This window comes from Grus americana, chromosome 3 (genome assembly GCF_028858705.1).
Source record: "Grus americana isolate bGruAme1 chromosome 3, bGruAme1.mat, whole genome shotgun sequence".
In the NCBI taxonomy this organism is placed as follows: domain Eukaryota; kingdom Metazoa; phylum Chordata; class Aves; order Gruiformes; family Gruidae; genus Grus; species Grus americana.
The window spans coordinates 54,806,353-54,818,938 of NC_072854.1; the positions used below are offsets into that span (position 1 = coordinate 54,806,353).

The 12,586-nt window shown below is 44.3% G+C and overlaps 1 protein-coding gene across 2 annotated transcripts in view; it reads left to right on the top strand.

The window, feature by feature from the left end:
- DCBLD1 (discoidin, CUB and LCCL domain containing 1) overlaps positions 1–5,273 on the top strand; it is a 51,919-nt gene extending 46,646 nt beyond the window's left edge. For both annotated transcript variants that reach the window (XM_054822194.1, XM_054822195.1), the window contains exons 14-15: positions 267–386; positions 2,908–5,273. In XM_054822194.1, the coding sequence (XP_054678169.1) occupies positions 267–386; positions 2,908–3,425 (638 nt within the window). In that variant the 3' untranslated portion in view covers positions 3,426–5,273. The remainder of the gene's footprint in view (positions 1–266; positions 387–2,907) is intronic.
- The last annotated feature ends 7,313 nt before the right edge of the window (positions 5,274–12,586 follow it).

Consider the following 12,586-nt stretch of genomic DNA (forward strand, 5'->3'; position numbering starts at 1 on the left):
ACCTACAGAGTTTGAGGCCTTCTTGCCAAGAAAATTTTCTATAAAGTTTTGTTTTCACTTGGAAATCCCAGCTGATGATTCACTTTCTCCCTTTCACCCTCCAAATTTAGGAGGCTTTTTTAAAAAAGTAGCCCATTTTACTCTTGCTTTTTAACCACTTTAATATATTGACAGCAATAAGTACACCAAAAATTAAACTTTCTGATAAGCCTTCTGATTATAAGCATTTAACTTTCTGATAAGCCTTCTATTTTTCTTTATCACAGGTTGTTGGAAACAAATCAAGCAGCCCTTCACCAGACATCAGTCAACTGAATTTACCATCAGCTATAATAACGAGAAGGAAACACCACAAAAACTAGATCTGGTCACCAGTGACATGGCAGGTAACAACTGCTCCCCCTGCGACGCCTTCATTTTGCTCTGCGTGCAGAGCAGGTAACAGGGAGAGGGATGGGGTCAGCAATGGTACAAGCTCCAGCTCTCACGCAAGCTGAGGCCCAGGAAAAGATTTATCCGTGTTCATCCCAGACGTATAGTGAAGCAGCTAAATATATCAGTGGAAACCCCCCACACACTATTTTGGAAAATTTTGGGGAAAGATTACCTGACTCTGAAATAGTTACAGCTGAAGGTAACCATGGAAGGCAGTCAGGGATGGATGCAGTGCAAGAACGTGCCTTGGATAGGATAGTTTGGCTTTGCCAACTAATTTTTGTGTTTCTCTTTTCAAACACAAATGTCTCTGGAAATGGAACAAAATATAATGCCCCTTGTCGCTGAGCAAATAAAAAAATGGCTTAGCTGGTTTGCAGTGGGATTTCATGCCCAGCTGGAAGTTGTGCTGAGATCCCCGTGCAGCTTTCCTGGTGCCTGAACTATTTTGGAGACGAGGCTCCCCGAAGTGGAAGCAGGTAGATGAGAGAGAATGAAAAAACCCACCCACAGAGCTTGTCTCCTGTGCTACCTTGCCTCCAGGTCACTGTTCGGATAGAGCAAATCCCCGCATCAGTACTATTTGCATCCCAAAGGGATGGTTTTTTCAATTCATCCTCTTAGCACATCTTATCCTTGCCTAGTTTAGTCTGTCCGGAAAGGCTAGTGAGACCAGCCATTTCATGGGATCAGTGATCGGCAGTCTTCCAGAAAGATTAATTCGCTGTTTCCAGCCTCCAGACCACAGAAATTCCTTAGAATTTCTCCAATGTGTTTGGCAGAGAAATAAATTTAAAAAACAAATGGTTGGTTACAGTAATTCCATATGGTGCTACACTGGATATCTTTCAAAGATGGTTTCAACCCTTTACAGAAACTTTCAATATAAATATGCAGAGATCTATAAAGCAGTTTTATTTCATGAAGGACAGGGAGCGTATAAAGGTTGCTCACACCTCACGGTGACCTGGCTCCCCCAGCCATGCCTGGGGAGCCCCTGCTCTCTCCATCCTCCCCTCCCGCCGCGTGTGGGAAGCCTCAACTCTCAGTCTGGCCAGGCAGCTCCCCAGCCTTAGCGTTTCACCTACAGTCTCCTTAAAAATAAGAAACTTGAAATAAAATCTTGAACTTAGCCCAGAAATGTGCCATTTAATTGCAGAGGGCACGCAACGTGCATGGAGGTTAACATGCTACATGAAAATCCCCGCTTTTGCATCCCCGGCTGCCTGCTGGTTCTCAAAGGCAGCCAGGAGCGAGTCGAGACGCTTCATCCTGAGCAAGGGAGACTGCTGGGGATGGCGGCAGTAACGCTGGGGAGAGCTGCACCACTTACTTAGTGAAATAGCATAACATCTTCATCCTACATGCTGAAGTTTGGGATGTAGCCAGGAACTGCCAAAAAGATTCACAGGACATATGGGATCGAATTCGACGCTCATGTCAGATGAACCACGATGCCAGAACAGAAACCGAGCTAACTTCTTCACGCCTGCGTCAAAACATGATACTTTAGCGGTGTCATTTACTAGAGCTGTTCAGGCCACCATATGTATCCGGAAGAGATTGTCACTAGCACCAAAGCGAGAAAGTTAGAACGCTGAATTTTCTCATAATAGTTTTATTGGATTTCTTGAAAACCCTTTTAGTCCAGATCTCCTCCTTACACGGCAGCCTGGCTGCCTCCCTGACTGGAGGTGCAAACACGCACTGCTTAAGGCTGCGTTTCCTCCATTTTGCTTCTTGCTCCTGCTCGGGCCATTTGCCAATCCCCAGCTCTATCCCTGCCGTCCCCCATGGCTGGGGTGACCGCCCGGTTCGTCCGGCAGCGCTGGTCCCACTTCTCCTCCCACGGCTCGTCCCCCCTCGTGCACCCGCAGCAGTGCTGAGCTGGCTTAGCACATTTCACACTTCACTTGACTCTCTTGGCTGCCGTTCCGCCTAACTTCATCCTTCTTGTCAGTCAGCTACTGCGAGATGCCTTTTAAATAAAGCCGGCACTTGGTCGGGCTCGTTAAGAATCCTCCGGGTATTTTAATTATTCCAAAAGTGGAACGCGTGTTTTGGAGAACTTCTCATTTGTGTGTATTCATGCAATGTCCCTTGTCCAGTTTGTTGCAAATATTTTGTTGAGTTCTCTCTTTTTTTTTTTTAGGTCTTTTGAGTACACTCCAGAAATTATGTTAATTTATTTGGTGGGTAGGTGGGGAAAGGGAGGGAGGCAGTAGGAAAAGGGGCGGCAGATTGGAGCTCCTCTGTGGAAGAGCTTCTGCCACGTTCTGCAACGCTTGTTCAGTGAAGGGGGTTACAGCACCAGCGTAGGGGAAAGGTTTCCTCACATCCCTGATTGATAACCACGTGTTCGATACAATAACTAAGTCATTTTTTCCCCATAAGGTACTTATCAACGCGTAAGTATTGAATACATAAAGTAATCCATCTGTGCCTTACTGAGCAGTTGATGCTTCCTTGTAGATTATCAGCAGCCTCTCATGATCGGGACTGGGACGGTAACACGGAAAGGATCTACCTTTCGACCCATGGACACCAAAGACGGGGGAAGAAGGGGGAGTTTGGAGTTCGAAAATCACTATCGCTGTCCGCACAGAGCTAATCGGCACGAATACGCTCTGCCCCTGACCAGCCAAGAGCCCGAATACGCCACCCCCATCATAGAGCGGCACACAGCGAGAGAAAATAATTTCCCCTCTGAAAACGGCTACAACGTACCTGTCGTCTCATCTCAGAAACACTCCCTTTCTGCCGGCAGCTTCTCTAGTTCATGTAAGACCGATACCAGGAACGGAGACTATCAGACACCCCAGAGTGTCATAAACTATGACAAACCCAAAGCTAATGGTGTTCTGACCTCCGTCAGCTACAGCACGGACTACCAGAAGCCTCAGCCCAGCGCCCTGGGGAGCGAGGGTTACTCCACGCCCAGAGACTGCCTAAAACCAATAAGCCAGACAGCAATGACAGCTCTCTTGTGATCTGCCGAGCAGGAGAGACGCGGTGTGCGGGAAAGTCGCTGCACAGCTTTCTGAGGCGAAAACAGAGTTTGGAGGGACTCTGCTGCGGGAGGCAGAAGGCAAACAAGCCCTGTGTACATAATATTGCAGTCTTGCTGGGTTCTGACATCTGAAGAAAGCATATGCTGTTTATCACTGTTTATAGCAAGAGAGATGTTATCAGTGAAGACTGTACATCTTATTTTCTGTAACTGATCTCAGTGCTCCATTTGCAATGTGTGCAATTTGTACATAGCTTTTATTTAAGGAGAATTTCTTAAGTTTCTTTTTCACCTGGGGGACTGAAAGAATTACAGAAATGCCTATTTAAGAAAAACAGGCCTCCTTACCCCTCTTTATTTTACCTGCTGCTGTACTGGCAGCTGTAAATGGTGTATCTTACGGTTGTGGTGATTCATCTCCTTTCCTATGATAAGTGAAGATAGGGCATCACTGTAGTTCTCACTGGGAGGGTAGAAGAAGTAAAACTACTTGAAGCATAATGTGCACAAGAGAAGGCAGATGAGCGTTTAAATACTGTGCTCAAACCCACCTTCCCAGCTGCTTTTTTAGTAGCAATCCTTACATGCTTGAATTTGATCTAGCACGTGAGCTGAGCCTGTCTAACTTGCTATTCATGTTAGAAACAGGTAGAAAGGCTGAAACCAGTTTTGGATTCAAGCCATGATGACCACACTGCAATAGAAAAAAACCCCAAACAACAAACCCAACACCTGTCGAACTGGGTTTTTTTTTTTAGGAAGCATGTGTGTAACCAAAATGTGAATTTACAGCTGAGAATTAAATCCCATTCAAGCCCTAGCTGAAGCTTTTGCTACTTAACCATAAGGAAATTTGTTCCTTGGCACAAAGCAGCAAACTTTCTGAACTCTTTATTGCTCCCCTAGGTATTTTTTTGTCTTACAAATTTAGTCTAACGTTTCTATTTGAAATATTTTGACTAAGTAAAACACAGTGTGTGTATGGCTTACTGTTGCAGTTAAATTTGCAAGACAGCAGATCAGCACAGTTGTTTTCAAATAGTTTTTATTTTGCAGCTAATGTTACCCTTAATCCTGTTTTTGGACAAACTTGAAAAAGCGCGGGGATGGGTGCAATGTATGGCACAGTAGCTGGCTTCTCTTTCAGCAGAGGCATTCAAGCAAAACAGCTTCTGGTAGAGACTGGGACCGTCCGCTCCCTTCTACCTGCAGCGCTTGGAGCATCACTTTGAATTTGAAAGCTTGTCCCAAAATGTCAAGAAGCGATATACTTCTGGGAAGGAAGAATGGTGCTACATTTAAAGCACAAGGTTGGGAAACGAGACCAGGAAAACCTGAACTCTGGGAAAGTCGCTATCTGAAGGCCCTCCGTTTCCTTGCGTGTAAAACTGGGGCTAACTTGCAAAGCATGCAACAAGGATTTGTGGTCTGTTCGCAGAGTGCTTTCAGGTCCTTGAGTGGAAAGTGCTGTCAGAGTACAGACTAGTTGCAGTGATACGACTCACAAATATTGCTAACTCCAGCTATATCCAACCTTAAGGCAAGCTCTTCGTGGGTTCTCTGCATACGCTTGTTTCGTGGCCTCAAGTGGTGCCCTTCCCTCACGCTGCCGCACCGTGCATGTGATTCCCAGGCAAAGAAGAAAGAGTCAAGGTAACCTCGTAGCCTTCCTGTATTTGCTGTCAGTACAGTTTCTGTGAAATGTCTAAAACACCTCAGGTCCTGAAGTGAAACAGCAGCAGCCTATTTGTTAGACCGAGCTGGGCGGTGTTGTTTACCTTCTGTTGTTTACATGTCTGTGTAAATAAAGAACACTGATATTTGTAAATCAGTCACACAGGCCTGCTACTTAACTCAGTGACTTGATCATCGCTGCACGCCCACTCTCGTCGCATATCCCGCGGGGTGAGAAAGAAGTGTTCCTTACGCCCTGCAAAAGCGCCAGTTGCGCTGCTCCGATTCACGGTCCCGGTATGACAGGCTAAAAAAAGATTCTCTCCGTGCCCCATTTAGCCTTTTCTGTCCATGAGCTCTAGACAAGAAGCACCCAGGAACAAATGTCTGCACCCAGCCCCGCTGCTGGATGCATATAATTGAGGAAAGGATGAGGATGACCTCCTGATGAGCCTGAAACCAATACTCCACCCACACAGCTAATTAGCCTGACTTGTCACTTTACAAACATCCAGTGTTCAGTAATCAGGGCTACTCCTCACCTAAGGAGTCACCTAGATAATGCAGGAGTGCAAAGGAACCAGGCAGCAGATGACACTGCCGATAATAAATTTTTCGCATGCCTCCACCATGCGTTTTGAGCATCTGCAGCATGCTACTAGTGTCAAAGGGCTCTTGGCAGCATGTGCCCACTTCTGCTTCCATTCCCCTCTTAGCACAGCTGGGTTAGCCTAATGAAAAGTTGGGTCTCAATTTGCACCTTGCCTTCAGCCCCACCTCTCTCTAAAACCCCTGCAAAACTGCAAAAAAATGGCTTAAAGTAAGCCCCCAAACATCTCCAACCTCCCTGTGTTGCAGTGGCTCGGTGCATCAAACTCCAGCTTGTCTACATCAGCCTGTTCTCACCATCAAAACCAGTCACAGGCATAACACAGGCAGCCTTATCCCACATTTAAAAACCTTCCTTCCCCAGTGAAGGTTAGAGTATGCACCATTTTGAGACACTTAAAACACGTGGAAGGGCTGTGTTAGCTCTGGGTCTCTCCAACGTCTCTAGAGATCGTGTGAGAGCAGAATCTGACCCTCTGGTCAATGGAGACTTTCAATAGCGTTTCCATACCAAACCTCTTTCCTGAGCAGGCACTCCCAGTAGGCTGGAACAGTAAAACCAAGCCAGAGTTCACAAGAAGGTTAAATATTAACTGATGATAGCAGCAAGGGCCTGTCTGTCCTGGCTGCCGCCGACCGCAAGCCTCTGACTTTGCCAGGAGCAGGCTCACACGCTGTGACTGCGCGTGTCTCTGGCCAAGGGAACTGAAGGCGGCAGCTCTTGAGGTAAGAAAGTTGTAAAAGATGATATACATTACCTACAACTGAAAACCAGACATGACAGCTTAGCATGCATTCCCAGCTGGTGCCTTATATTTAAAAACCAAAAAGCCACAAAAACCAACTACAACAAAAGTTCCCAAAAAACCACAGCAAAAATACAAATGTTCTGTGCTCTCACCTCCATAGACTGGGAAATAGATTGTAAATTCTTATTTCTTCTGTCAAGTACCTTTCCAATGCTCAATATGAAAACTTTTTTTCCTATCAAGTGTAATTCTAAATAGTATTTCCTTATTCTTTCAGTTTCTGGAGTTTTAATGTCAGATATTAAACCTTACCTTAGTAACTGCCAGAATTGTTACATCTGACAGGCAACAGATTAAAATTAGTCCTTGACTTGCAGACTGGAACTAGGTTTTCCCCAGCTCAACGGATGCCCTACTCACTTACAGCATCACCTGCTCTCTTTTACCGTCTTTCTCTGGAACAACCGCTTCCACCTCCCTCTCCAAACACCATCCACGGGATGGCTTCAGCCAGCTCAGTAGCCCACTGGCTATAGCAGTCTCTGCATAGGTGGGGAAGGCAAGAAAAGCACCGAGGCCAACCTGCGTCCCCTGCATCTGATGAGCGTTGTAACCACTAAGCTAACACGGCAGCGGTCACAGCAGTGCCTCTAGCACCTGTGTGCTTTAAAATGAGGGATCCCTGCTTCATTCTTTTAAAAAAAAAAACCAAAACACAACAAACCATGAGGTTGGATTCCAGCCATTAGAAGCAGGTTGTGAATCCCATGGCTTGTCTGCATTACTGACGTGGCTAAACCCTGAGAAGACTTGAGTTTTTAATACAGACTTTCTTCAGATTTTTCCCACCGACTGCCATTTGGCAGTCCTCCACTCCGTGGGCAGATTTTAGTGGAACCCCATCTGAGGCACGAAATATTCCCTACACAGGATGGGGATGTCAGGCTGTAGGTCCTGCTACTGGAGCAGATGCTTAACTGTGCTTAACTCTTTGGTGGATCACTATCATTAAACCACATACGATTTGGTTTTCCATGGTGCTGGAGACTCCTGCCCCATGCAGACACATGGCAAGGATTGCTGCAGCCTCCCCAGCGCTGCTCCAGCGTTGCCAGGCTCTCTGGATATATTGCCAGAAGCTGAGCTGCTCCAGGAGTCATCTCCTTTGCACTGCAGGAAAATGGTCTTGTGGCGATGCAGAAAATTGCAGAAGGCACCAGAGGCCTCTCAGGGCTCGGGTGATCTAACCTGCGTCTGCAGCACAGAGAGAACCAGGTGACCAGCATCAGCAGAGCCTGCGCCCCTGACCTGCGCCCACTGTTAAATGGGAGAAGTGTTAAGGGAACCCCCCAGGTCCCCTCTGCTGTGACATCCCCAGTAAGCCCCAGTTTGGTATCCGTATAATACAGGTGGCAATCATCTGACATGGGGACTCGCTATTTCTGAGGGATCTAAAAACTACAGCAAAGCAGTACTATCGCCATAACAAATTACACTCGTTACACTAAGTTACACTAACATCTTTTGACCTTAAAGCAGTGGTGTTGCATTTCAGTGACACCTTCAAAAATGTGCCTATCAATTCACCACTGAGGTAGTTAATAAAAACTAATGAAGTGCAATTATTTGTCTGTGTCCTGGCTTTTGCCAAAGGCCGTGCAAGCAGGTAATTTTTCTCCAGGGCTTTCTAATTCAGTTCAGGAAGGCAAGTAACAAAAAGCAAAAAAATGAGCAGAAGTTTTATGACCTCTAAGAGAGGAGCCAGTCAGCGGTCTCACAGAAGTCCTGCGAGTTGGGCACCCACTGAAAAGTAACCTTGTATTGGTATTCTTCTGTTCACCCTCTCTCCAAAACCAGGTCAGGTTTGTTCAGCGAGTGAGTGTCCTAAGGGCTCCCCTAGCCTGTAATCACTCCGGACCCTAGGAATGACAAGGTTATGTTGTTGCATTTCTTTTTTTCTTATTATTTTCCATAGTGAAAATTCTATACTGCCCTTGTCTTTCCAATGTCAGCTATGATGTAAGCTCATACCGACCTCCAACCTCTGCTGCGATAGTTCAGCATGGGGCAAATGAAAGCAGAATTCATCATTTCATTTGAAACTCATCAGTGCTGTTGATACCTATACTGAAAATAATAACCCCACACAGCTATAGCAGGGTAAACAAGACTAACGACGTTATGGAGAAGCAGCAGCAATGCCTATGAATTATTGAAGAGCTGAGTAAGTTTCAAGAAACATGCTTATTTAAAGGGAAGGTGCCATTCCTGCACAATCACCTTTAAACTTAAAATAGAAACCTCTCCTGAGGGTTTCTTTTTTTGAAGCCCCCCAGTACAGTCCTACCATCCATAAAGGACATGTGGGAAGGGGACAGATAAAGTATTTCTAAACTAGATAAAGACAAGAGGGAAGACATCCTTAGTTGGGGAAAACTCATGGCAACCATGATAAAGCGGTCGCCTAGCATCTCACTTTCTGTGCTATCTCATTGTATAGTCTGGACATGAGAATTTGGAGACTTTTTCATTCAAACTTCACTGTATTTGTTTAGGCTTGGCCTCACATTATGTATCTGCAAGTTCTGAAAAACATTTGCTATCTACAGTATGCAGAGGTTATTCAGTAACCCCTTGTCCTGGGCTGAGCTAATTCATTATTTATTCAGACACTCGCAACACAGCTACCGAGCTGCCATGTGACATCCAAGAGATTATCATCCTGTTAATTTTTATACAGTCACAGGTATTAAAAAGAGAAATCCAGGAACGAGACAACTTAAGTTAAAGCACAACATCATTTTTCAGCATAGCAAAAAATATAACCCCACATATATGACATAGGTCTGTTACTAAGGCTTTTGTGTCCTGATTAACCACCCTGAACTGACCTCAGGAATCCATAATTTTGACTAGACACAAAATTTGTAACAGATCGTACTGGGAAAGCTCTCTTAATCATCTGCATTGTCTGCTTACCTAAAGAGGAATGGTATACCCAGCATTTCCCCCTATGAGTCTGAGCTACTAAAAGGAGTGAGAAAACTTCCACATAACAAATTATTCAAAACCTGTGATGTTCTCTCAGCCAGATTAGATGACAACAGACAATAACAGACTTTAAATTAAACACATGTATGCTGCCTACCAGAAGGGAGGCAAAAAAATAATGCCAAAATTCTAGGCTTAAAAGAAACACCAAGAACCGTTTAATACAAACAATACAAAACAATACAAGCCTGACCTGGGACAGGGAGCTTATGGGAAGTCCTCCTCCACGAGAAGTGGCAGATAGCAGGGAAGATGGCGATGCTTGCCGTAAAAGAAGAGGAGAAAACACCACAGAAAGACAGTGAGTTACTTTAGTCACCACCCAGCCTCTGGTCTGAATGATTTAACGCCTTGAGCACGTACTAGAAACTTCAGCCTTTACAAATGTATTTTACACGTCTTCATTTCTGTGGCCCAGGCAACCATTTCACAGATGGGCAAACTGAGACAGACAGGTATGCTGTCACTTGTCCAGAGCTGTAGCAACAAATCAAGCCCACCCAAAACCATAAAGGCCTCTGAAAACACCAATGCAAACCTGCGAAGATTCCTCTGTTGTGCAGGGAGAGAAGACAGGGGTGATAAAGACTAAGACGAGCTCGCAGACCTCACTTGAAGAGGCAGCTTTTCTTCACATCTATGCCTAAGCTTTTTATCCTTAAGTGACACCATCTGTTCTGACAGACAGTTTTATAAAATTTGAATAAGGTGACCTGGATAAAGCATGCCTGTTACATAGAAATGCCAGAGTCATACATGGACAGGGAAAGGTTGTGGACAGCTCATTCAACTTCTCTTCCGCAGATATCCAAGCACTTTCAGCATCTCGTCATAAAAGGCAGCACTAGTCTTTGTTGCCACCCTACAACACAAAGTGAGCCGCATCTTTGGTAACAATGCTGCAACAACTTTTCTACTATCTTACAAATGCCTAGCAGATGGCATTCATAAAAGATACTCCTTTAGGGTATGTATTTCATTTATATAGGTAACTTTTTGACAGATGAAGTCACACCCCACCCCTCCCATTTATAGTTCAATCGTGTCACTGTATAAGGACCAGCATCAAGGACATAAATATTTTATGCCACAGAACATTTGGCTGACGAGTTCACTGATTACCTGGTTAACGACAGCAAACAAGGTTTGGAGACTGAACCACCATTTGGTGGTCACTGGAAACCAACAGCAGAAGAGAAAAGATGCCGGTGGGTCAATGGGAACTTGACCTCTTTCCTCTGACCGAGAAGCTTCTGTCTGAAAGTGGACTAGAGAAAAATGTCAGCATCATCTCCCTTCTTTCACTTCTCACCACCACAGTCTGACAGGACCACGGGCAGCCTCTGTTCCAGGAAAGATCCTAGGAACGCAAGAAGGCTGGCTGCATATCATGACTGAAGGGCACCGGCAAAGTGCAGGCAGGAGAGTTCACAAACCTGCCCGATATCTCATTTCATGTTTTATTGGTCCATTTGGTCCCTTTCTTTGGAAAGGCGTAATCCACCCACAAACAGATAAAAAATTTCACTGCTTGGGTGTGAACTTGTAAGAGAACGGAGCACTCATTTTTAAAGTGACTGATGGAGATATTTAAGCATTCTTTAACAATGAAATTATAATTGTCTCTGTGTGTGTTTATGTGTGCTTGTACATATACTACACAGACATAGAGAACAATTTTTACCATAAGATGTGTCACCTGCAAAGTACTTGCCACAGGACGTGAACTAGACTGGATGTTTGTTATCTTAAGAGTACATCTTACTAAAAACAGTTCTAATGAATAAAGTTTTTTCTATTTTGTAAATTAAAAAACCAAAACCAAACCCACACCAAAACCAACCACCAAACAACCCACAAAACAATAGGTTCCATTTCTCAGTCTGGTCAAAGCTGAAGATTTGAAGGAAGCTGCTGCCCCCTTTTGGCACTAAATACAAATGCAAATACTTAGCACTAAAAATCTGAGGATTCTGATCACAAATTGCAATTACTAAGTAACAGACAAGTTTTGATTTTGAAAATAGCATAAAACTGAGACAGCTCAAAATACACTTGCCTATTTAACCAGATCACTCAAGACAACCACGGCAACTTACTATAATAAATAGCGGTCTTGCTAATATAGAAGTGTCCACGTCCTTCATTTTAACATAAAAATCAGTTTCAAAGTTAGCAATACATGACCTGGATTTAGAATAACCACTTTAGGAGCACAACAGAATGGACAAATTTCTGCTAGCTCCCTGAACTGCCTTATGACACCCCATGTCTGTCATAAATTAGCAAAAGACCTGAACTGTCACACTGGACAAAAAGGAAGATCAAATAAATAGGAAACTGTGCAGTAAAACTCACTTGACAGCTATACAAAAATCCTCATTTATCATATATAAAAGGTCCATTCCTCAGTTTCAAGCTCAGCAGCTTAGGCGCATATCTGCTGAAGGGTTTAAGTTGTAGCGCCCATTGGGAATCCCTTCCCACAGAACCATAAATAACCATGTAAATTATAAATGAAATCAAGAGGAATCGGTGCCTTTGTGGCTGTAACCCAAAGGCTCTGATCGCCTCAGACGATCAGCATAAGCAACCCACAGCAGCCTTCTTCACCCACCCTGAGCTGAGGAAGGGTCAACAGCGGCAAACTCACCACGGGTTGTTCCAACAGGGAGTGAACGGGGACATCCAGCTTCTTGTCCAAAGGAAAATGTTCAGGGCAAGCATGTTTCCAGCAGTGTAAGCCCAGAGGACTGGATACATAACTACTCCAGTTCAGCAGCGTGACTATTAATGCTTTCATTCCCCTAAACAAACTGATACTAAACACACACACTAGGACAACAGCAAATAAAATATCATTAGACAAAATATTTTCATGCCGTTCTGTTTTATTCCATTTTACAGAAGTAAAGCTGTGCAAATATTTAATGGTTAATTGGAAAATTACGATTTAATCAACAAGACTTACGGAGATTTACAGATATATTTATTAACAATTTGAAGACTTGCAATTCAACAGAAAAGTTACCAGATGTCTCCCAAGCACCCCTGACTT